Source organism: Myotis myotis, unplaced genomic scaffold, assembly GCF_014108235.1.
Source record: "Myotis myotis isolate mMyoMyo1 unplaced genomic scaffold, mMyoMyo1.p scaffold_m19_p_9, whole genome shotgun sequence".
Lineage (NCBI taxonomy): Eukaryota > Metazoa > Chordata > Mammalia > Chiroptera > Vespertilionidae > Myotis > Myotis myotis.
This window is the reverse complement of record NW_023416401.1, coordinates 65,198,525-65,224,603: the sequence shown is the minus strand read 5'-3', so window position 1 is coordinate 65,224,603 and position 26,079 is coordinate 65,198,525. Positions and strand designations below refer to the sequence as shown.

The window sequence follows — 26,079 nt, the reverse complement described above, 5'->3', positions numbered from 1 at the left end:
AGTGAGTTTTTGGTAATATATGTTATAACCTAATATATAAAAAATTATCACTTAAAGTAATCAGTGTCAATGTAACATCCCCCCCATAGTAACTCTGAAGTCTGGTGTGTATTTTATACTTAACAGCCCAGGTCAATTGGTCTGACCTCATCTCAGTTGCTCAACAGTCACTTGGGGCTGGTGGCATAGCTCAAGGCCCTCATTACTTTATCTACTGCTGAGTAATAGGTTTTCAGCTTGTAAGCTTTTGGGTTTTTGGGTATTTCATAATGTAAGCCACTTCTATTCACGGACTCATAGTCAAATGGTGCTTCTGTCAGCTTCCCCTTTCTCATTCTTTTCCTGTCAAATTGAGAGGTCTCCCATGGCCTGGAAACACTTCTGAACCAGTTCAACAAGTACATTGATTGATAGGCAGTATTTCTAGCTGTTAATTAATTTATTCCCTGGCTTGAGAAGAAAAAAATTCTTTTTAACATTCAAAATATACACTTGTATATATCATTATCTTTTAAAAAGTAATTTCTCTTTTACCCAAGATTCACAAATATATTTTGTAGCTTATAATTGTTGACATGTAAATATGTAGGGTCCAACAAATATTTCTCATTTCTTTTAAAATAAAGAATGGATGATCTAGGGAAATGTGAAGAAGTACAGCATTATTGTTAGATAAAAACAGCCTTTGAAGAATCGAGGAGAATGAAAGGCTATGAGGAAACACAGGAAAATTGGGAATCCCTGAACACAGCTGGTTTGCAGAACATTAAGAGTGCCCACCGCCCTGACCACACCTTTGGTTAATTTTCCTTGTTCCTCAGGCGTCGGCAGCAGGTCCTCAGAAATAAGGAACTTAAGTCTCTAGCTACAGGGACACGCTGACCACCCCGCCACTGCTGCTGAGGGAACACGTTGACTGCATCGACATGGTGTGTTTCTTCAGCACTGGTGTTGAGTGCCATGTCGTTTCCTGGTTTGCATATTTATTCAGTAATGCCCTCAGGCCACTAGTGACTGCAGGTGTAAGTATTAAAGTGACACATAATCTCCAAGTCCAAGTCGTTGGCTCTTCCAGCCTCCAAACCTCGCCAACCCTTCACGTGGTCTTTTCCAGGGAGTTTTACGTGCAGGTCACGTCATCTCCCAGGTGACACTTGTGGGATATTGAGCTTGGAGACTCTCCTGTCCGCACACATCCTGTCCTTCCTAATTCTCATTTCTTCTCCTCCAGTGGTCCTTGTTCCGTGGGCACTGCTCTTCTCTGGTTCCTCTCGCCTCCCTCGCCCTTTTCCATAGCTGGGGTCTCCACAGGGATTCATGTGACTATCGTCTTATTAGCATCTTGATTTCCTCACCCTGAACTGGCCCTGTAACTTGCCGACCTTCCTCAGTGGCACAGAACTACTATCTAATTTTTCTGTGTTTTTTGTTTATTTGTTGGTTTTTGTTTTTTCCTCCAGTTGCACTGTGCTGGAGAGAAACCTGACATCAAGGTCACTTTCTCTGTTACGCATTTACAAGTTTGGGGCTCAGCCAGACGCTTGACTTTTCCCCTCCCTCTTTATGTCATTCTTTTTACTCATTCTTTCCTCAGTCTCATTTTTAGCCTCCTTCCTCTCCACCTGACTTCCACTTCTTGGTTCATTAAGAAAATAAGTCATTGGATAACTGCTCCCTCAACTTCCTGCCTCTTACCTCATCAAGTATTGAGAAATAGTAACTATCTGTACACATCTCTACCCACTTGAGTCCACAGAGGATATGAGGCAGTCACACACATGGTCATGTGGAACTGCTGTAATAGACTAAACGTTTTCCTGCCAGAGTTACAGAACTGCTGATTGCTTCCTATGGCGTAGTTAGAACTTATCTCTGGTTTATGGAGATGACTTGGTGTGTTGGAATTGGTACAACCTTTGGAGAAGGGCAGGTTAAATCACCTCCCAAGAAGACATTGCTCATTCATAGCACAGTCAGGGCTGGAATCTCCATTAGTAGCATTGCCTTAAGTATTCAGTAATAGCAAAAATACTTGAGGTAAATTTTTTGGTAGTTAAAAAGAAGTTGATAATGGATGTATATGCAACACACTCTGAAAGGTACGCGAGGACAGACATGGAGAATTAAGTCCCTCTGTCTCATCCTGGTCCCCTCTCTGGAGGCAACCACTTTCCCAGTTTTTGTGTGTTTCTTTTGTGTCTCCTTCTAGAGATCATCTTTAAGTTTGTTTTTAATTGTGAAAATTCAAATATAAGAAAGTAAAAAAATAAATACTCATATGCTAGATAACCAGGCCTAATAAATCCAAACATGTTGTTTTTGCTTTAGGATTAAAAAAATCAAAAAAACCAAAACATTTTAGGTACCTCTTTGCTAATGTCACTTCCCTCCCTCTCATTCCTAGAGGTAACCATTTTGCCCATATTTTTACTTTTGTATTATTACATGTTTATATATCCATAAATCATGTTGGCTGCATGATTTAAAACCTTATTTTAAAAAGATCTCATGTGGTGTGTGTTCTGCAGCCTAGTTGATCATTCAGGAATATGTTTTCAAGCCACATTGACTAGAGTTCAAGTGGCTAGAGCCCGCCCCCTCCACCTCCCCCCCCCTTTTTACATATATTTTTATTGATTCAGAGAGGGAGATAGAAACATCAATGATGAGAGAGAATCATCGATCGGCTACTGCTTGCACACCCTCTACCGGGATCGAGCCTGCAACCCAGGCATATGCTCTTGACTGGAATCGAACCTGGGACCCTTCAGTCTGCACGCGACGCTTTATCCACTGAGCCAAACAGCTAGGGCTAGAGTTCCTTTGTTTTAACTGCTGTTTTATTTTACTGTTTAAACATATCAGAACTTATTTGTACATTCTGTTGGTGTATTAGTCGTGTACTGTTAAAAATGGGGTGGAATAGGCTGAGAAATGGCAATGCTGGACCATAGTGCATATACTTCTTCAACCTGCTAGATGTCAACAAATCGTTTTCCCAAGTATTTGAGCCTATTTACATTTCTGACAACAGAGTGGGAAAATTTCTGTTCATCCACAGCCTTGCCAACACTTGGTATTATTGAACTCATTTGTTCTGGCCTTATCTAATGGGTGTGAAATGACACCTTAAAAACAAAAGGGGATATGCTACAGTTTGTTTATTCACTAGTGAAGGGTGAATGTTGTTTCTAGGTTTGGCTCTGGTAAATAAAACCATGGTAAATATTTATATATAGGCTTTTGTTTAAACATAGTTTTCATTTCTCTGGGTAGATACCCTGGAGTAATATTGTTGGGTTTATATAAGAAATGGCCAACTGTTTTTCCAAAGTGGTCATTCCATTTCACATACCTATCAGGAGTGTGTGATGGTTCCAGTTGCTCTGTGTCCTTATCACATTTGATATTGTCTTAGCAGTTTTTCTTTTATAGTCATTCTTAAAGGTATGTCACATATTTTTTTAACCCAAAGAATTAAAATTCAAAATAGATTCTATTTTAACATGATCTAAAATAATTGATTTTTACCTTCTTTGGTCTTTAAAAAATATATTTTATTGATTTTTTACAGAGAGGAAGGGAGAGAGATAGAGAGTTAGAAACATCGATGAGAGAGAAACATCGATCAGCTGCCTCCTGCACATCTCCTACTGGGGATATGCCCGCAACCCAGGTACATGCCCTTGACCGGAATCGAACCTGGGACCTTTCAGTCCGCAGGCCGACGCTCTATCCACTGAGCCAAACCGGTTTCGGCCTTCTTTGGTCTTGAATGATTTTTTTTACCCCCTTTAATGAACAATCAGAGCATTGTGTTCGGGTAACCAAATAATGATAAAGAGGTGGCATATTGCAGCATAGCATTTGTAGCTGCTGCTAGAAAATTAGGTAAATGTGTTTTTGATGCTATTAAAGTTCATTAAGCTATGGCATCTGATTTATTGGTTGGATTTTTTTGGGTTTGTTTTATTTCTGGAAAATATGTATTTAGACTTTATAGCAAAAGAGTTATTGAATCCACATTTTAATGATATCATCCACCTATTTGTGTAATTATTTTCCCCCAATCCAGGCTTTTGATAAGATTTAATTTGAGGATGCTGGTTCCATTACTAAAAACAGGAGTGCAAAAACCACAGACATAGGCCAACACTGCTAATTCACAGTGCAGGACATTTGAGGCCCACGGGTAATGACTTTCCTGCATTGAACCCACCATGCATGGCCTCCAGTGTGGGCTTCCAGGTTCCCAGTGCTGTTTTTCTCCTGGCCCTTGTATTCTTCTGCACCGTGCTGACCAGGACACCCTGTAATGTGTATCTTAAGTTTGAAGAATGCTGTCTTTCCAATGCATTTACTTTCAGAGTTGGATAAGCTTGTTTGTACTTTAATGCTGGATTCTGCCACATACTGTCAGCACACATTCTGCATTGTGCTTTGAGATTATGAATGAGTAGCCATCCATTAAGTGTCTGCCAGAGAAGCCGATTTAATGAGTCTTTTTTTTTTTTTTTAATAGTTATGCTATTCTGGGATGGCTAATTAAAGAAAAACATTTTAGCCCAAGCCGATTTGGCTCAGTGGATAGAGCATCAGCCTGGGGACTGAAGAGTCAGGGGCACATACCTGGGTTATGGGCTCGATCCCCAGTGGTGGGTGTGCAAGGGGCAGCCGATCAATGGTTCTCTCTCATCATTGATGTCTCTGTCTCTCTCCCTTCCTCTCTGAAATCAATAAAAATATATTTTAAAAAATTTATTGATTTTTACAGAAAAGAAGGGAGAGGGATAGAGTTAGAAACATCCATGAGAGAAACATCTATCAGCTGCCTCCCGCCCACCCCCTACTGGGGGTGGAGCCTGCAACCAAGGTATATGCCCTTGAGCCTGGGACCCTTCAGTCCGAGGGCCAATGCTCTATCCACTGAGCCAAACCAGTTAGGGCCAATTTAATGAGTCTTTGATAGACAAGTTGAACAGTGAATTTTTTCATCTTACCCCCTTTATTATGATCCTTCCATTTGAAGGAAAATAACATTCAGCTGGTTTGAAATATGTACTGATCCATATCCTTTTGAAAATTTAGTAGGGTTATTGCAAATATGTTATCTTACTAGATTTTTTCTCTCTCCTTTTTTTCTTATTGTTTCACCATTCCAGTGGAAAGAGAGAAAGGAGAGGGTGTGTTTATTTCCACTTAACATCCCATTGGCCAAAACTTAGCCATATCTTGCTGCAAGGGAGGCTGGGAAATATTGCCTGAATTTAGTTGGTTGTGTGCCAGATCAAAATCAAGGGTTTCATTATGTTAATTATGATTTTTAAATACAGGACTGTATTTTATTTATTTATATATATGTTAATCCCCACCTGAGGATAATGCCTCTGTTGATCTTAGAGAGAGGGGTAAGGAGAGAGAGAGAGAGAGAAAGAGAAAGAGAAAGGGAAATATTGACTGGTTACCTCCAGCATGTACCCTGTCTGGAGATTGAGCCCGAAATCCAGGTATGTGCCCTGACCAGGAATTGAACCCAGAACCTTTTGGTGTATGGAACCATGATCCAACCAACTGAGCCAGCTAGCCAGGGCTATTATGTTAATTCTTAATTGAATGAGAGAGAGCTCTGAGAGATACCTGGTGGTCTCTGATACTTCTGCTAATGAAATAGAGAAGTTGTCATGTGTATCAAAACAATTCATAGCCCGTGTGGCTCTGTGGTTGAGCTTTCATCCATGAACTGGGCGGCCTGGTTAGGGCACATGCCCAGGTTGTGGGCTCAATCCCCAGTAGGTGGTGTGTAGGAGGCAGTTGATCAGTGATTCTCTGTCATCATTGATGTTTCTCTCTCTCCCTCTCCCTTCCTTTCTCTGAAATCAATAAAAATAGAAAAAAAATGCATAGTCTGAAATAAGTTGGCTATGAAATGAAAATGTATTCTAGTTCTACTTTTCTGTATGTTTGAAATTTTCCAAAATAGTTTTTAAAGACAATTTTGTTTTATAATTTATGCAGTACCATTTAAATATTGTAACACTAGAGGGTGCTGTTAGTCAATACATTTGCTTTCAGTGTTTATAGAATTTTACTAGAAATTCGTGCATGGGTAGGGTCCGTAGGCCTGGCCAGCAATCAGGGTTGATCTGTGGGGTGACCAGTGGGGCAAAGGGGGTACCTACTGGCACCCGCCTTGGCTGGCCTGGGGCCTGGGGCCTGCGGGCTGGGGGCAGCTCCTGTGCTGAGTGTCAACCCCCGGGTAGTCAGTGTGCATCATAGTGACCAGTCATTCTACCGGTCATTCTGCCGTTCAGTTGATTTGCATATTAGGCTTTTATTATATAGGATTCTGTTTATTTTATTCTCTGTTTATTACGGAGTAGTTTTTTTTCATCTGATAATCCTAAATCTCCTGGTTGATTTACTCAGTGCCCTACGGTTATGAAACTAAAATATTACCATGTAACATTTATTTAAAAGGCAGTTAAAAATGATCACCATGCCCTAACCGGTTTGGCTCAGTGGATAGAGCATCAGCCTGCGGACTCAAGGGTCCCAGGTTCGATTCTGGTCAAGGGCATGTACCTTGGTTGCGGGCACATCCCCAGTAGGGGGTGTGTAGGAGGCAGCTGATTGATGTTTCTCTCTCATCGATGTTTCTAGCTCTCCATCCCTCTCCCTTCCTCTCTGTGAAAAACCAATAAAATATGTATATTAAAAAAAAAAAAATGATCACCAAATGTGTAAGGGTATTTTTGTTTTTTAAAAGACATAGTTTAGATTTTGTCCTTAAATGGAAAACATAGATCAGATATTATATTAATCATATTCGATATTTGTTGTTGTTTTTTTTAAGAGAGGAAGGGAGAAAGAGAAACATTGATTTGTTGTTCCACATATTTATGCATTCATTGGTTGGTTTCTTATGTTCCCTGACCAGGGATTGAACCCATAATCTTGGTGTATTGGGACAATACTCTAACCAACAGAGTTACCCAGCCAGGGCCAAGTTTGATATTTTCAAATGCATAGTTATTTCTGAAGAAATAATTTTTTTCTCCCTGTATTTGGCCAAGTTTAATCTTTTAATTGTTTTGCCTTATTTTTTTGTCCTAAATTTTTATTACTTTATGTAGATACTAAAAATTGAGTGACTGCTAACTTTTGCTCTCTAATACAGTAAGAGGGGCATAGCTAAGACTTGGAAAGTCAAATGAACACACAGAAAAAACAATTGTAATTCCATTTTGCAGAGAAAACCACTGTGAACTGCTTGGTTCAACACCATCTGCTTTGGGAGCACACCTGCATGTGTGTGCAGTATAAAAGGGGGCACCATGTGAGTTAATGCTATTGTGCAGGCTGTTTTTTCTATGTTCATATTGTAAATGGCTGCTTTCCTTTTTTCTTCTTTTTTATGTATTATTATTTTTTTAAAATATATTTTTTATTGTTGATAGTATTACAGATGTCTCCCCCTTTCTCCTCTCCTCCTAGCCTCTACCCACCCCCCTAACTGACTACTTTTCTGAAGTATCTTATCCTAGTGCCTTTTTAAAACAAAACAACACACTTCATTTTCACCCTGACTGGCTTGCTCAGTTGGTGAGAGTGTCATCCCGATACACCAAGGTGGTTGGTTCCATCCCTTCAGGGCACATTCAAGAATCAGCCAAGGAATTCATAAATACGTGGAACAACAAGTTGATCTCTCTCTCTCTCTCTCTCTCTCTCTCTCTCTATTCAGAGAGGAAGGGAGAGGGTGAGAGAGATAGAAATATCAATGATGAGAGAATTATTGATCTGCTTCCTGCTGTATGCCCCCTACTGGGGATTGAGCCCGCAACCGGCATATGCCCTTGCCTGGAATTGAACCTGGGACCCTTCAGTCCACAGGCCGACGCTCTATCCACTGAACCAAACTGTCTAGGGCTAATTTCTCTCTTTAATTTCTTTTTATCTTCTTTAGGGCATTTTGCTGCTTATTTTTTCTTGTTTAATTGTAAGGGTATTTTTACAGTTTCAATTTAATCTTTGACCCAACAGTTAAGGGTGAAAATTGTGAAGTGGTTAGGCTTTCTTGGTTGATAATTATTTTTTCTCTCTTTGGCATCATGGTCAGGCAATGAGAAGTATTTTTTTGTCAGGGCTGAAATTTTCATTTAGCATGATGATCAGTTTTCACAAATGCTCTTTAGTAATTGAAAATACAGTAAGAGCTCTATTTTCTATGGGGTGCAAAGTTTAATACCTATTATATTAGCCTTACCTTATTCATTATATTGGCCAGATTCTCTAATGGATATAAAATAAAATTAATGTGCTCATACCCCTCTTGCTCCTCATCTCCTTGGATATATAGTTAGGTTTATGAAGTGTGGTCGTTTCTTCTATATTGCTAACCATTATGGGCCTTATTTCAATGAAATAATGTTTAGAACATAAAAATTGACATTATTTTCATTGTGAATTTTGTACTTTAGTAATATAGAATGATCATCTTTTCCCCATCTTATACTTTCTGGCAGGAGTAATGCACTTTGTCAGACACTCAAAAAATAACAGTAAAACAGCATTAATATTGTTTTATCTTTATTTCACTTTGTCTTATTCTGTAGTCTGTTTCAAATTCTAATAGTGGTTTTCTTTAAAGAACATTTTTAAATAGTTAAAATAGTTTTTACCTCCCTTAATTTAGGTAAAAAACATCTTTTTAAACCTGTCTCTCTAGTTGTCAGAGCTAAGATCTGATACTGTTTTGCCAATAAGGCTTTAGCATCATTCCCTCTTCATTCTTTATTAATGTCCTCTTATTTGATCTGCTTTATCGTTATTAATTACATATTTTACAGTGCATAGCCTATGCTTACAGAATAATTTGACACATGCATTTAGTTTTATGACTGGATTTATGTTCCTTATTTAATTTTGTCCAGATCTTGATGGTTTTGGTTGGCATTCATTGTTAGCAGCCGTGTGTATTAGTGGCCTCTCTCAATCTTGCCTCTTGTGTGGTTGGAATAAAGTCTCAAGCTTTTTCTATCCCCCCCCCCCCCCCCCCGCCCTTTTCTTCCTCAGCCCATGCATATCCGAGATTGCATTTTTGGCTTTTCCATATGAAGGCCAACTTGTCTGGGTATAAAATTCTTTGGGAAAACCTTTTCCTCAGTTCTCTATAGATCTGCATTTTCTATTGACTTCTGGCATTTAATCCTGCCTTGGAAAATCCTAGGGCTCATCTCAATTATTGTTGCTATTTAAGTAAACCAAACACGATCTCCTTTTCCCCGAATATTTCTATGACTTTTTCATCCACTAGTTAAATTATTTTATCAAGTATAGGTTTCTTCTCTCTGATTTTGATTCTGATGTGCCCCTGTAATCTCTATACTCAAATTTTTCTTCAGAATAGTTTATCATATACTTTTGTATTTAATTTAAGTCTGTTCCATTTGTTCTTTTTTTTTTTTTTTAAAAAAATATATATATTTAAATTGATTTCAGAGAGAGGAAGGGAAAGGGAGAGAGAGATAGAAACATCAGTGATGAGAGAGAATCATTGATTGGCTGCCTGCCTCCTTTGATTGACTGCCTCCTGCATACCCCCGCTACTGGGGATCGAGCCTGCAACCCAGGCATGTGCCCTTTACCGGAATCGAACCCGGGACTCTTCAGTCTGCAGGCCGACGCTCTATCCACTGAGCCAAACCAGCTAGGGCCCATATGTTCTTTATAACAAAGTTTTATTGAGATATAATTGACATACCATAAAGTTATTCCACTTAAATTGTACAGTTCAGTGGCTTCCAGTAAATCAGATTTGTGCAGACATCACCACAATCAAATTTTAAGCACTTTCTTCATCCCATAAAGAAATCCCCAACCTATTAACAGTCACTCCCTATTTGTCCCCCATTTCCACCACAGCCACCACTGATCTGCTTTCTGCCTCTAGATTTGCCTGTTCTGGACATTTCATAGAAATGGAATCATACAACATGACTGGCTTCTCTGTTCGTTTTGTCTTTAAGTCCAGTTAAGAAACACGGACTGCTCCTGGCTTGGCTGTGCTCTTTGCTTTCCCCCTCGTGGTTCTCGTCTCTGCACTGGAGTTGCCTTTCAGGCAGGAATCCAGGCAGTAGCATAGTTTCTCCAGCTTACCTTCCTCCTTTCAGTTTTCTACAATTTCACTTCCCCTTTTTTCTTCTCAGTTAATTTTAGTTTCCTTAGAATTCTTCCCCATCCCCTTGGTTTCAGTCCATTTTCTTTAATCATCTGCTCTTCTTTCCTTTCTTTTTCCCCCTTTAATAGCAACTCTTTGGTTTGTTTGTCATTTTTTTCTCCTTGGTTCAAATTGAACTTTTCTTTTCCTTCCTACAGTAGGATCTTTCTGAGGTCACTGGCTTCACAGAACATCCTGAGCACAGGTCTTGTGTTCAGGAGACAGAAGCTCTGAGTGTGTTTCTGTAGGCTGCGTGCTGGATTGTTTTTCTTTTTGCTCACTGAGGAGCAAGGGGTGTTCTGGTCTACCCGGGCATGTTGACCCGATGGGTTGGGTGTGTCCCGTGTGACCTGTGGCCCTTGTGGTGAATCTCCTACCCAGTTAAAGTATTTGGCTCTCAGCCTTCTCTCCAGTTTCTCCTGTGGCTTCTCTTCCAGTCAAGTGGCATCTTCCTCTTATGCTCACTGCTGATTTCCGTAAGTTTATTCACAAGTAAGTAACACTTAGAATTCCTTTCCTCCAGGAGTTGTCCTGGCACCTCTTCTTTCTTTGTCCCAGAGACCCCATCTTCGAAGATGTGCTTGGTTGCTGGCAGTGCCCCTTCTTCCTGGCTGTTTCTTATGTGAGCCTTACGGTCTCTGTCTGGATTGGAGAAGTGTGGTCTGGGGTTGGGGAGATGGAGGCAGGGATTTGTCCTCACAGCACATTCCGAGGTGGGGAGGTGCCCACTCCTAGGTTTCTGGCAGGTTCTGGCCTGGCCTCAGGACTAGAAAGAATAAAGTCTGACTGCAGATGTGGCTTCTTCCCTCTTCTTTGTGTCTTCATGGGCATTTCGTTGGGGCCTCTGTCACTGGCACCTGCACACCAGATGCCTCATCTAACTAGGTTCCAATGGTTAGTGCTCAACGTTACAGCGATTTGTTGGCTTTGCTTATCATTTAAGGAAGAGATCATACCTTGAGATCTATTTTTAATCTTTGAAAACACTTGTCTTTGGACCCCCAAATGGGGAAATGAAAAATTACCAGGGAGTAGAATTAATCCCCCCTTTTTACTGAAGCTGAAAGCAGTGTGGGCGGACTTGTTCATTTGAACGGGAGGATTTGGAAAGATAGGTTTTAATTTCCCTTATTTGTGTGGGTTTGAGAAATGTAATCCCAGCAGCTGCTTGGTTTCCACAATAGAATATCCAGCCGGCCCTCTCGAGAGGCGCAGACGCGGTAAGCAGGCCATGCTAAGGCTTGCAGCTACCGTTTGTAACCAGGTGGTGGCTGTTGTGTAACAGAAACAGATAGCATTTCTGACTGGGTGGTGTGGTTATACAATGTTGGCAAGCCCAATGTCGGGTTATAAAAGCGGGAAGTCCTTCAGCACCTGAAGTGTCTTGTGCTGAGCGTGAGAAGGATCCCAGCCTTGCAGACGCCAGCACAGATTAAAGAACATTTTTGTGGTTAGGGTATGAGTTCCATCTGCAGGTAAGACCATTTCGTGGCACATAAGCTTTGCTTTGGGGAATTAGTGTCTTTGTGTCTGTCTGTGTCTGTGCCTGTGTCTGCATCTGTGAGTGTGTGCTCCTCTCTGTGTCCATGTGTCTGGTTTTCTGCAAATAAATGGCTGTGTGTGTGTGTGTGTGTGTCTGTGTGTGCGTCTGCGTGTCTGTGAGGTGGGTAAGGAGCCTGTGGCTCAGGTTTGCCCAGCTGGGTAACTAGAAAATCTCCAAAGTCTTTCTCAGTGCTGTCAGGCATTATTTAAATATGAATAACTGAACATTAACATCTAGGCAACTTTTAGGAGGCAGTGCCTTTCATTAAATATGGGAGAAAGAGTGATGATAAACACCTATTACAACAATTAAAAATGTCAGATTCTGTTTTTCAGGTGCTCAGTTACCTTATTCTCAGAGTTAGGTCCAGTCCTGGGACTTCCAAGGCTCCGTGTGATCTTTTATGTTTTGTTTGTAAGGAGAACTTTAAGGGTTGGAGGAAAGCACACAAGCCAAAGGAACACAGATTAAACAAATTCGACGAAGAGCCTGGAGTCTCTTGTAGCTGACTGCATCCATTTTTAATCCTTTTAAGGTTTTGGGGTTATAGAAATATCAGGTGCAGACACACAAAAAGCAATACATCTGTGGCACAGGACTCGATTAAGTGATCACAGTCTCTGAATTGAATGGGTATGTTTTTTTTTTTTTTTAATATATTTTATTGGTTTTTTACAGAGAGGAGGGGAGAGGGATAGAGTTAGAAACATCGATGAGCGAGAAACATCGATCAGCTGCCTCCTGCACACTCCCCACTGGGGATGTGCCCGCAACCAAGGTACATGCCCTTGACCGGAATCGAACCTGGGACCCTTCAGTCCGCAGGCCAACGCTCTATCCACTGAGCCAAACCGGTTCTGACTGGGTATGTTTTTTTTATTAATTTAGAGGAACATGCTTCTTTGCATAAAAATGTGCATAACGTATTCACAGGCGTGGGATGTTTATGGAAGGTGAGGGAAAAGATAATTTTGATCGCGGTGTACTTGGTGTTAATCTGGAGAATAATTACAGCGTCCCAGCCCCAGGTTAATTGCAGTGTAGTTTAGCCAAACCCACTCTTCAACCATCAGGTCACCCGGCAGGGCAGGTGAAATTTCAGCACGCCCTTCCCCTTCTCTTGGGAGAGTCTGCAAGAAGGAGATGGAATTCTTGGTAGACTGGACTAGGGGACCGTGGGGTTGGGGTGGGGAGAAAAAGGACATTGCAGAGGAGATTTGCAAATAGAATTTCTTCCAGACAGTAGGAAGACAGCAGGTGGTTGAAGATCTAGTCAGTGGTCAACAAACTGTGGCTCGTGAGCCACATGCGGCTCTTTGGCCCCTTGAGTGTGGCTCTTCCACAAAATACCATGTGCGGGTGTGCATGTACAGTGCGATTGAAACTCCGTGGCCCATGCGCAAAAGTTGGTATTTTGTGGAAGAGCCACACACAAGGGGCCAAAGAGCTGCATGTGGCTCGCGAGCCGCAGTTTGCTGACCGCTGAACTAGTAAATGTACCGAAGTCCAGCAAAACTGAGCAGGTGTAATGGGTAGTTAGGAAATAAGGGAAAGGTGGAGCTAGACCTCTCTCTGCAGGTGACAGAAGAAAGTTTGGCTTTGGCACGAGGGACAGAGGGAAGGATGAAAACATGCCAAAGAGGAATGGTATGGTCTGAAGAGTAATTCAGGGAGCGGGCTGATAAGTACATTGAACTTGAGGCGTGGAATGAACAATTACTTGAAATGCTTCTCCTAGCACACAGGCAGCAGTGGCATCAGCTGGAGGTGACGGAGGAGCCATCAGCTGTGCTGCAAAGGAAGGATGGAGCTGGTGCTAGAGCAGCAGAGAGTGGGGTACAGGGTTAGCAGGGCAGAGCCAGCCCCTGGAAGTTACCTTGGCACCCAAGGCTGTCCTTGTACTGGAATGTGGGTGAGGAGGGGCATCAAATGACATTTGGAGATGTGGAAGAGGAAAAAGCTGCTTTCTTTCCATTCCCTGACAGTAAAGGGGCATTCCTTGGCTTCCTCCAGAATGACCTTCAGAAATGACCTCTGGTTGCTCATCTTCAGAGCCTTGTTCTGCTGGTCTCTAAGGGAACAGGAGCAGCTTTTGCTCCCCAAATAATTGCTGCTTTTGCCACTTGTCCTTGGCTTTTGTCCAAGGGTAAGTCAGCCTTTCTGTGCCTGTTTTCTAAACTCTAGAACCAATAACCACCCTTCTCAGAATTTTGATGAGCATTACATGAAATCATGTTTGCACCACAAAATATTTGCTTTCAATTAGGAATCATGCTTACTACCCACCTCACCCCACCGATATGATAGGCAGTCAGTTCTGCGATTTTTATGCTGTCATTAGAATTCTGTATAAAATTAACTTTTTGGTGTCCCCTGTAATGACTGGTTAATACATTAAAAGTAGTGTTTAAATGAAAAAAAATCATTTGCACAAGAGATGATACGTTAAGTCACACACAGTAGAAATAAATGCAGTAAAACCCATCTTGATTCTGTTTGACCTTTTTCAAATATACATTTATATTTTAATTCTGGTCCACAGGCTATACCTTTTGCTTCACTACTTCTCCCTCTCCCCTCTCTTGTCTCAGCCACACGATATCCTTGAATAAACCTGGAGGGCAGGGATTAGGTTTTGTTTCTACTATATGACTAACTGGCCCATGGAAAAATGTGTAGGTTTTCTCTAAATATTTGAATGCCTTTCCTGTGATGGACACTGTTCCTGCCCCTATCCCTTCCTGGTCGGGGAGCTGGACAAAGAAGCTATGTGCCTTGGAAACACATAAGAAGGGCTGCTAACCCAGGAATGCTTCTTGGAGGAGGAGACTTTTTGAGCTAAGACCTGGGAATTGCAGGTCAGTGTGGACCAAGTGGATGGCACCTGGGGCAAGAAAGGAATGGTGAGGATGATGAGTCTTAAGGTCTTGTCATAATTTTATTGAAATAAAATTTCGGGAAGAGACTTCTGTTAGATGATCTTTCCTACAACATTAGGTCAGAAAACAAAGATCGCTGGTGACTTTGTATTTTAAAGCCCCCACACCAACACGATGTCAGCAGCTTTGACCTTTTACTGTACACTCGACTATCTTTTTCCTAACCGAGTAGTTGACGATTCAGTACCTTCTCATCTATATAGATTGGCCATTGCTTTTCATGACTCAGGCTGTGTAAACCAACATTAGCAAACAGCCATATTGGGCTGGATTTAAGTGCTTTTAAGGACTTAGAGTTTATTTTGGGACTAGAGCTTATTCTGTACCAGCGGCTTTTAGGACTGAAGGGGCCTTCTGAAGGCAGGGCATAGTCTTTAACATCGGTTTTGTTTTTATCACTTGTGCATTTTACTTTATGCACCAAACATTTTTGCTTTCGATTAGGAATCCTGCTCGCTACCCACTTCACCCTGTATATGATCCAGGAGTATTTGCCACGTCTATCCAGCAGCTTTGTGTCCTCTCTTGCCCACAGTGGAAGTCCTCCTCTCCATTTTAAGTGACTCTTAAGTAATCCAGCACTATTCGCCCAGGGGCCCCTTTCTTCCACCTTGGAGCAGGGTTGTTGCTATGGGGCAAGTGATCTTATCACAGATTCTTTTCTTTTTTTAAAATACATTTTATTGATTTTTACAGAGAGGAAGGGAGAGGGATAGAGAGTTAGAAACATCGATGAGAGAGAAACATCGATCAGCTGCCTCCTGCACGCCCCCCACTGAGGATGTGCCTGCAACCAAGGTACATGCCCTTGACCAAAACCGAACCCGGGACCCCTCAGTCCGCAGGCCAACGCTCTATCCACTGAGCCAAACTGGTTCGGCTTATCACAGATTCTTATTGTATCATTTGCGTTTATGTTTTCTATGTAGTATTCATTCAGTGCCATCTATTTGGGGTAAATGTGTATCATTAACATTTACTGAGAACCTGTTCTGTGCTAAGAGCTAGGAATATAAAGGTGAATTGTACACAAGGGGCCTCTCCTCTTGGGGTGCAGTCTTAGTGAGTAATGCATTCAGTGGTTGAATGCTTTGAACTAGGGACTACTACTAAGTGCTGATGATGGGAGGGCACGATTTCTTAATTTCAGGAGCAGCTCAGCCCTTAATTCCTCTTTAAATAGGGCCCATCATGCTTCCAAGTCAGGTGGGCCATGGGGGTGTGGCCTTGAAAGGACACTTCCTCCTGGGTTCTCAGTGGGTGGTTCCCGAGATGGAACCTGGACCCTAATCCTGGGTTCCCCCTCAGAAGTCCGGGTTTTATCTGGCTTATTTATTTATTTATTTTTTCAGAGAGAGAAACATTGACTTGTTGTTTCACTTATTTATGCATTCCTTGGTTGATTCTTTTTTTTTTTAAAGTATATTTTATTGATTTTTCACAGAGAGGAAGGGAGAGGGATAGAGAGTTAGAAACAGCAAAGGGAGAGAAACATCGATCAGCTGCCTCCTGCACACCTCCTACTGGGGATGTGCTCGCAACCAAGGTACATGCCCTTGGCCGGAATCGAACCTGGGACCTTTCAGTCCACAGGCCGATGCTCTATCCACTGAGCCAAACTGGTTAGGGCCCTTGGTTGATTCTTATGTGTCACCTGATAAGGTATCTAACCTGCCATCTTAGCATATCTGGTCAATGCTCTAACCAACTGAGCTACTTAGCCAGGACTATCTGGCTTATTTTTAAATTTTCTTCTTAAGAGAATAAATCCACAAACCAAAACAGTGACAGAAGACTGACACAGCTCATGAGGTATAACAGGAGGTTTTCTTAATTTCTTCTCTCTTTCCCTCCCCCTCTCTGTCCCTCCCTTCCCCTCCCGCCCCCATTTATTTATTTATTTACTTACTTACTTACTATTGGGGGTGACATTGGTTAATAAACTTGTATAGGTTTCAGGGGTACACAGGTTTTTTTATTTTATTGGGGTGATTTTGGTCAACATGAAGGTTTTCTTGATTACAGTTATTGAAGTGGATGGTTATTTTGGAGCTCGATAGATTTTTAAAAAATATATTTTTATTGATTTCAGGGAGGAAAAGAGAGAAACATCAGTGATGAGAGAGAATCATTGATTGGCTGCCTCCTGCTTGCCCCATGCTGGGGATTGAGCCTGCAACCCGGGCATGTGCCCTGTCTGGGAATTGAACCGTGACCACCTATTTCATAGGCCAACACTCAACCACTGAGTTTGGAGCTCGATAGAGTTTAAAGAAAGCCACTCTGAGGCCTTGATTCTGGGCACTCCATCGTTGTAGAGCGGGGATAGTATAATATTAGTCTCAGTCACCTTTTACCACTTTGGCAAATTATGGGAATATTAGTTGAAGCTCAGCAAATAACCTGCTTTAAATTGGGTTCTTGGAATATGCCTTTTATGTTACTGGGCAGAACTTTAGTTACTTTGGTGACTTTTATGCCGTATTTGATGGGCCATAGTACAAAGCATAGTACAAAGCCATAGTACAAAACTGGGTTCCCTTGTGAGATGTGCTCTGAAGTTTTTCGTCCTGTTATATTTAATCATTTAAACAATTCTATTTGAGATCCACTAAGTTGATTTCATGGCCCACAAGTGGGTCGTGACTTGCAGTTTGAAAAACAAGAGCAAGAGTTCTTAGACTGTTTTGGAAAAGGCTGTAGGATGACTGGTGTTTTTTCAGTTACACCCTGTTTGCATAGCCATTATCACAAGATCAAACAATAACCATGCCCTCACTCATTGCCGCTTAAGTAGAATAATGACAGCTAGGCTCAGTGTCAGAAGTGTCAGCTTCTTAAGGCAGGACCCTATGTATTAGGCAACCATTTAATTAAGTACACTTAAAGGGGGTTGATCTATACAAATAGAGGTTATTTGTTCCAATAATCTTTTTTTGGCTTGGGTTCAAAGGGTTTGGTCAAATGACAGCATTAAGCAGAATTTAATGGAGCAGCCACAGCTCAGCTATAATCCCCTAATGATGGGATTTAAGCAGAGAACCATGAATTGGCTTTTAAAATGTGCTTTGTCATTGAACCTGGCCACCTCTGAAAGCTCTTGTTTGTGTCTTGGTAAAGACCAAGCTACCACTTGGCCAATAAAGGTTTTGAGTTTCTTTATCCCAGAGTCGTCTTAGTGATACTCTCACCTGTCCGGATGGGTTTATGGAAGCAGAGAAAACAGCTGTATTCCACACCAGGCCACCAAAGGTGTAGGGCAGTGGTTGGCAAACTCATTAGTCAACAGAGCCAAATATCAACAGTACACGATTGAAATTTCTTTGGAGAGCAAAATTTTTTAAACTTAAACTATATAGGTAGGTACATTGTCATTAACTTAATTAGGGTACTCCTAAGCTGGCCTTTGCTAAAAACATCCTCAATCTGATTGAGGTATGTTCGCTGAGGTCGACCCCTTCCAACTCTGCCATCCACACTCGTCTTGTATACTTGTTTTGTCTATCTCCTTTCGTTCATCCTCTCTGTATGTCCAAACCATCTCAACATACCTTTCTCAATCCTCGACACTACATCTTCTTTCACTCACCTCCACAACGCTCCCTAAAATTAACTAACCACTGCACAATGAGACTGCTGACTGACTGGCTCACTCAACTCGTGCATGAATCGCGCGTGCCTCCCCCGAGCCGCATCTCCCGTCGCCCGACCAACCGACACCCCCCACTTCTTCTAACACCACTTCTTCAAAATAGACTCGCCCAGGCCGAAAACCGACTTCTGCGCATGGGCCACGAAGTTTCAATCGCACTGTACGTGCGCACGCGCACGTGGTATTTTGTGGAAGAGCCACACTCAAGGGGCCAAAGAACTGCATGTGGCTCTCGAGCCATGGTTTGCCGACCACTGGTGTAGGGGATCTGAGGACCATTAGTTAACATCAGAACATTGTACATTTGTTAACAATGATGGTTCCTGGGTTCCAACCCAGACCCCTGGAATCAGACTGTGTGGGAGAAGACACTTAAAATTTTTTTTCTTCAAAGATTGATTTTATTGAACTATAGTTTACATATAGTAGATGTATATACATACCAATGGAGCCACCAGAATCATAAGATATCTGGTTATTGAAACCTCTTTTATAGATCTTAGTAATAGTTTATAGTTTTATTAACCTCTTTCATGGCTCTTAGTAATAGTTTATAGTTTATGTACATTTTTGGTTAAATGTATTAAGTATTTGAAGCTATTATTGTCATTTTAAACAGAATTCTTTCATCCTCTTAACCTTTTCTGTAAATATCTTAGGTTTTGTGTGCCAGGTGGCCTCTGTCACTTGTTCTTCCTTGTTGTTGTTTATAACCCTTTAAAAATGTGAAAACTATTCTTTGCTGCGGGCCATACAAAACCAGTCCAGGCAGTAGTTTGCCATCTTCTGATCTAATGCTTATTGCTGGCATCTGGGGTGTGTTTCAGTCAACATCAAAGGAGGTTTGCTCATCTGTTTTCTACCTGGCCATTCATGTATAGATTCTCTCAGATTTTCTTACCTCTTGATATGGTTATAATTTGGTGTTTTCCTTTCAAACACTTCCCTCATCTGTTAGTTGAATGATAGCAGCAATGTCTGCACCCTGCCTTTTCCCTGACATTAAAATGTATCTATTGTTAATCTCAGATATCAGGTATTTATTTTTTATTGTTTTCATTGGGGGGGGGGGTAGAGAGAGAGAGAGAGAGGGAGAGAGAGAGAGAGAGAGAGAGAGATATCAATTTGTTGTTCCACTTATGTATGCATTCATTGGTTGGTTCTTGTATGTGCCCTGACTGGGAATTGAATCCACAACCTTGGCATATCAGGACAATGCTTTAACCAACTGAGCCAACTGGCCAGGGCCCCCTTTTTAAAGCATCATTTATTCATTCCACGAATTTTGGGGAGCCTTTTATATGGGTGCCAAATTCGGCACTGAGAGTTGGGGCTGCAGGCTGTGAATACTGCCTCTTGTTCTGTGCCTGTCTGGTGCAGAACGCCGTCTCACTATGTTAGAACCATCTTCATGGTTCCCAGACATGCAAAGAGGTGTGACCCCATCAGGAAGCACTGATGGGGGCTCCCCCAAGGGAAATGATGCTTGTTTGGGAGGGACTGCGTGTGCAAGAACCCAAAGGCTAGAAGAGCACCCAATACCTTCAAGACCCGGAAGACAGAGATGACAGCATGGTGGGGGCCAAGCTTCACACAGTGAACTTGTAGCCTTCCTAAGGAATTCGGTTGTCATTTGTGACATCATCAAAGAGCATGGCAGTTTCCATAGCATGGTTGTGCTGGCGGCAGTATGGGCAAGTGGTAGAGATGGAATAAGAAAATGACAAGAGGCTGTTGTACTGCTGACAAGAGGATGGCTTGGGCTGTGGAGTGACCAGGCTGCACAGGTTTGGGACTCTTGGTCTGAGGAGGGCGGGCTTTAGCCGTCCCTGCCCCTCAGAGTTCCCTCATATCACAAGGAGGGCAGGGACTGCACAGCAGGCCAAGCAGAAGCAGTGCTTGCAGGCCAGCTGGCCTGGGCTGTATTCCTCTAGAACCGTGGTTGGCAAACTGTGGCTCGCGAGCCACATGCGGCTGTTTGGCCCCTTGAGTGTGGCTCTTCCTAAGCCTTAGGAGTACCCTAATTAAGTTAATAACAATGTACCTACCTGTATAGTTTAAGTTTAAAAAATGTGGCTCTCAAAAGAAATTTCAGTTGTTGTACTGTTGATATTTGGCTCTGTTGACTAATGAGTTTGCCAACCACTGCTCTAGAACAGCGGTTCTCAACTTGTGGGTCGCGACCCCTTTGGGGGTCGAACGACCCTTTCACAGGGGTCACCTAAGACCATCGGAAAAACACATATATAATTACATATTGTTTTTGTGATTAATCACTATGCTTTAATTATGTTCAATTTGTAACAATGAAAATACATCCTGCATATCAGATATTTACATGACGATTCATAACAGTAGCAAAATTACAGATATGAAGTAGCAACGAAAATAATTTTATGGTTGGGGGTCACCACAACATGAGGAGCTGTATTAAAGGGTCGCGGCATTAGGAAGGTTGAGAACCACTGATCTAAAGGCTGTTGCTGTGTAAGAGACAGGCAAAAGGAGGGGGTGGGTCCTCCCAGTACAGCTTGTAGAGTCAGTTAACGCCTGGTAGGGAAAAATGTACAGACTACTTGGTGGAAAGTGTTCTTGTCATGATGGAACTTGTCCCCCTTGTGCCTGATGCTGGGGACAGTGGAGGGTGAATGTCCATGTCTGAAACAAACATGCAGACCAAATTAACCTGGGAGAGTAGATGTATTCTACATTAAAAAGTCCATCCTTTTGCCCTGGCCAGGTAGCTCAGTTGGTTAGAGTGTCGTTCCGATACACCAAGGTTGCGGGTTCGATCCCCAGTCAGGGCACATATAAGACACAACCAGTGAATGCATAAATAAGTGGAACAATAGGTTGATGTTTCTCTCTTTCCCTTCCTCTCTCAAATCAGTTTTATAAAAAAGTTCATCATTTCCCCTGAAGTTAACATGGGCCCTCATGGATTGGAAAGCTCTTCTGGCAGGCTAAAGATGATGGGGCGGGATTGTGGAGCAAAGAGCTTGTGGGTGTCTCTGAATATGACTGTATGGCATGTGGTCTTGTGAAAATCTAGCAGTATTTCACCATCTTCTTTGCCTGTCATATCTTTTGGAAAACAAGCTACTGGCTGTCAAGGTAAAGATCCCTGGGACTACTTCAGGCAGATCTTCTTAGGAATGTTCATTGTCATGTTATATCTCCACCCCTCTTACCCCACCCCCCTGCCAGATCTGGGGAGGTTATGGGTGGCAGTGGCTAGATCAAGATGTAGATTGCTTATTATTTTTTGAATTGTTGCAGAACACTTTAATTAAAAATGTAGGAAAAAGATTAATTCTAAGTAAACACACACAGTCTCTGTCAGGGCTACCAGTAGAGCCTTTAGGGTTTTCTAAGTGATGTTTGTAACTTCCCCTTTGAATATAGAAAGTCCCCACTTTTATGCTTTGGAAAGTGCATAAGTGGGTCTTTATATCCCCTACAAATAGCAGAAAAGATGAAGAAGAAATATAATAATCCACTTGTCCCTGTTCTTGAAAAAGGAAAGTTATTTAAAAAGTCACTAAACCACAGCAAGTCCCATAGACTCATTCTATTATGGGCTTTGCTCTATTTGGTGATAGGCATGTCCCTGCTTCTCAAACTGGCACGTGTCTCCCTTGGGGGACGTAATCTTGTGCTAAGGACCCACATGGCACATTTGGGATGCCATTTTTGGGAAGAGGGAAGTACCTTTTTAAAAATACATATATACAACATAATAGGTTTATATTTAATATAGTATTTCTCTCCGTGGGGGTGTTACTCAGTTAATAGGGCTTTTTAAAACATTAAACCTCTTCTCCATTTCAGTGTCAACACAAAGTATTTTTTTAATATTAAAGTATTTTAAATCTTATTATTTTTAAATCATATGAGCGTTTATTCCGATAATTCCAGCATTATGGGAGAGCAGCAGGTCATCCACAAAACCCTGCTCTTACATTAAATCTTTTCTCCATTTCAATATTAGGTACATTGAACATATTTTTTAAAACCTTCCCTCTCTTCCTCAAATAAATTAAAGTTTTGATGGGCTGTATTTCATATCTAAGTATAGTATTAACTTTGGGGTTAACAAAACAAAAATCTAATAGAAATATGGAGAAAAGATTCCTCACCAATGCAGAGGGCAAGTGACTACAACTGGACAGTGGTGACCTCCTAGGATTCTGGGCAGGAGCTTCCTTCTTCCAGTTTCATGTGCTTTGTGAATGTTGATGCTATGAAATATTATTTATGCAAATTTCTTTGACCCTCTTTCTAACTAGCAGATATAAATTATATTCTACATATTCAGTGCATTATCTGTTGTGAAAAAAAAAGCGTCATTCAATACATATCAGCTTATTCCCATTTATAGGAAAACAACTACGAATGTTTCAGTACCCTAGTTACTGTTTCTTGGGAACTTTCAGACACCAAAAGCTCAGTTTTTAACCTCAATAGCACAAATGCTTTCAGGGCAAGGTTTAATTCAGGAGGCCCTTCAGTGTCACACCTGTCCATTTCCTTTTGTGCATGTGCCTCCAAACAGGCACAAATGCCTGTAAGGCTGACAACCAGACCTAATGAGCGATTGCATCTCCGGCTTCTACTTCCACAACAGACAGCACCAAACGCAGTGAACTGAGGACTAAGAACAATAGTATAGAAACTGAGGTCATGATGTTGGTACCTTGAGGTGGCTAGATCTTGAGCACTGAAGGTTTCAAATAAATGGTCCGTGTATAATTCTACCTGACACTTAAAACACTTCCTTCTTGGAGCTCTGAATGCTTAGGCTAAGAGGTTCCACGTGAGGATGTGCCATCCAGGAAGCAGCCATTACAGGAATGGCCAGGAGGGAAATAGCTTTAAACCACGGTTGCTGTCTTGGCACTGTTGATGTTTTGGGCCAGATAATTCTTTATTGTGGGCTCTTTCCTTGTGCACTGTAGGATGTTTAGCAACACCCCTGGCCACTACCTGTTAGATACAAATCATTCTCTCCCAGGTGTGATGCCCAAAAAAATGTCTTGCTATTGCCAAATGTCCCTGGAGGGAGAAATCACCCTTGGTTGAGAGCCACTGCTTTAAACAAACATGATATGAATAAGAATGCAAAATGTACATGAACATTTAAACTCAAAGAGCCACCTCAGGGGGAAAAAAAAAAAGAAGATGTGTGCACCCAGCTCCTCTATTGCATTGGGGCAGAACTTAAAGTTCTGGCAACTATTTTAACTCTTGAATTCTGTATAAATCTTTCTCTTTTTTGTGTATATTTCAAAATTTCCTGGCTCACCCAAAGTATCTGTTGAATGAAAAGTGCCCTTAACAGAATTCCTTGAACAGGAGGTTTCCTACTTGTATTTCTAAACGTCTTATAGGTGCGTCTCCACATTTGCTGGACAGCTTGGCCAGGTTTATTCATTCTCAGCGGGAAATTAATTGGTGCTAAGACCTGACATCATTCTAATCAGAGTGCCAGTGAATGTGCTGTCTGTCCCTTCTCATCCCTAGAAGCCTGCTTGTGCTACTTTTCCCCCCATTAAAATTTAGGCGTACCTAGGCATGTTTTATTTTACATGTGCCAGCCCTCGAAGGGAGGGATCCTTTTTGTCTTTTATTTTTGAAGCCATTGGGTGGATCTTTATTGTCCAAATTATACTCCTGTTGTTTGAAATTGAGGTTTTTATTTTCTTCTTCACCAAAACTTGGCTGCATAGGATTCTTTCAGTAATTTCCTGCTTTTGACTTTCGGCTAGGTTGTCTCTTAGCCTGCAGCATTGCACTTTTCCTTCGTAAGTATCAGCTTCTCTGAGGTTCTTAGAGCACATGAGGTCCATCTTGGGCCTTAGTAGTGTTGATCTCCTACCTCCTCTAATCTCTCACTATTTTACCTCCTCTCCATTTTGGGGGGAGGCAGTTGGATTTCTTCTTTATGTTTATGTTGTTATTTAATAGATACTGAATGTTTTGGTTCTATTTTTTTGTGTGGTATTCTAGCCCATTTAAAGTTCGTCTTGCCACTTATCTGGAATTCTGCGTGCTCACTCGATCCTAGATTGGTTTTATCCCCCACCTTTTTTATGCATTTAATTGGGCACCTATAGGGAATTTAGAATTTTAATATCCAGGCAGTCATAATAAATTGGCTATATCTTCACTGTGTAATATGATTGCCATTAGCCAAAAGTGGCTATTTAAATCAAAACTAAAATGAGATACAATTAAAAATTCAGTTTTTCTTTTTCTTTTCCTTTTTTTTTTTTCTTCAGTTTTTCTTTTACCCTAGTCACATCTCTTATGGAAAGTGACAAGGCAGCTGTAGAACATTTCCATCACTGCAAAAGGTTATGTTGGATAATACTGGGCTATAAAACATAGACCATGATGCACGCCAAAGAAATACCTATTTCTTAATCCCTAGTATTCTGATATTTTTTATGAGATATGATCTCCTCTCCAGGGGATATTGAGAATCAGTGAATGACTGTAAATGCAGAGAAGGGGGGCTTGAAAAGTGTAGTAAGTAATATGTTTTTGGATGTTTGGGCATAACTTGTACTTTGACTTTTCCGAAGAAAAATGCGATGACCATGTGTCTTGTGTTGTTTCTGTGCTTGTGGTGATTTGGCTGCTCTCTCTTTTCTAGGTGCTAAGAGATGGTGCTTGTGGGGTTCATCTCTGCCTGAGAATCAGGTGCTCTAGGCACCAGAAAAGCCAACTCCGATCCTGGGATCGCTGCTTGAACAAGCCTTCTCTTCCAGCCAGCGCAGCCCAACAACCAAACCAGCCACTTTTTCTTAATGATGGGTATTGGTAAAAACACTACATCCAAGTCCATGGAGGCTGGGAGTTCAGCGGAAGGCAAATATGAAGACGAAGCGAAGCACCCCACTTTCTTCACCCTCCCGGTAACAGCATTCTCCGTCTTCCTTTCTTCTTGGATCACTCTAAAGTAGTTTCTGTATTGAATCAACATAGGATTAGCTTTAATACTCATGTTTTCAGTGAAGGCTAAGGCACTTGAAAACCAAATGCTTCTCATGTGAGCCAGTCTCCGGGAGCCCTGTTGGCTGCCTATGGTTTTGGCCCTGTTCTCTGCCTAGAGCTCACCTGATGAGATTAACTCCAGGAAGGAAGCATGTGTTGCGGTTAATGTTGTAAAGCAGGCCCAGTGCTTACTCAACACTGGAGGATGTCGAAGGCTTAAATTCATCTCCAAAATTGTGTTCTTTTGAAATTGCCTGTAACCCAACGTCAGACTTGTATTGTAATATGGGAGATTGAATGAATGGCTTAATGAACCCAAATGGCCATACTTTGCATTATGGCAGCAGCATCCAAGATAGAGGTAGTTTTACTAGACAGGTGATATCACTCAGTAAAGGCTAATGACACACATCATTATATTCAGTGCTAGTATTTTCCAGATTAGGATTATGACTTGATGTGTAGAAAGTTACCTAAAGTGTTGGTTTTAAAAAGAAAACCACTTGCCCTGGCTGGTTTGGCTCAGTGGATAGAGCGTTGGCCTGCGGACTGAGGGGTCCTGGGTTTGATTCCGGTCAAGGGCACATGCCAGGGTTTCGGGCTTAATCCCCAGTGGGGGGCATGCAGGAGGCAGCTGATCAATGATTCTCTCTCATCATTGATGTTTCCATCTTTCTTGATCTCCCTTCCTCTCTAAAATAAATAAAAATATATTAAAAAAATAAAA

The 26,079-nt window shown here is 41.6% G+C and overlaps 1 protein-coding gene across 5 annotated transcripts in view; it reads left to right on the top strand.

The window, feature by feature from the left end:
• Positions 1–26,079, top strand: part of SLC23A2 (solute carrier family 23 member 2) — a 128,351-nt gene that overhangs the window by 26,205 nt on the left and 76,067 nt on the right. For 4 of the 5 annotated variants that reach the window (XM_036321636.1, XM_036321635.1, XM_036321638.1 and 1 more), the window contains exon 3: positions 25,012–25,273. In XM_036321636.1, coding sequence (XP_036177529.1) covers positions 25,166–25,273 — 108 coding nt within the window. In that variant the 5' untranslated portion in view covers positions 25,012–25,165. Of the gene's footprint in view, positions 1–11,672; positions 11,695–25,011; positions 25,274–26,079 lie in introns of those variants that run through there. The other variant, XM_036321637.1, reaches the window with a different exon arrangement.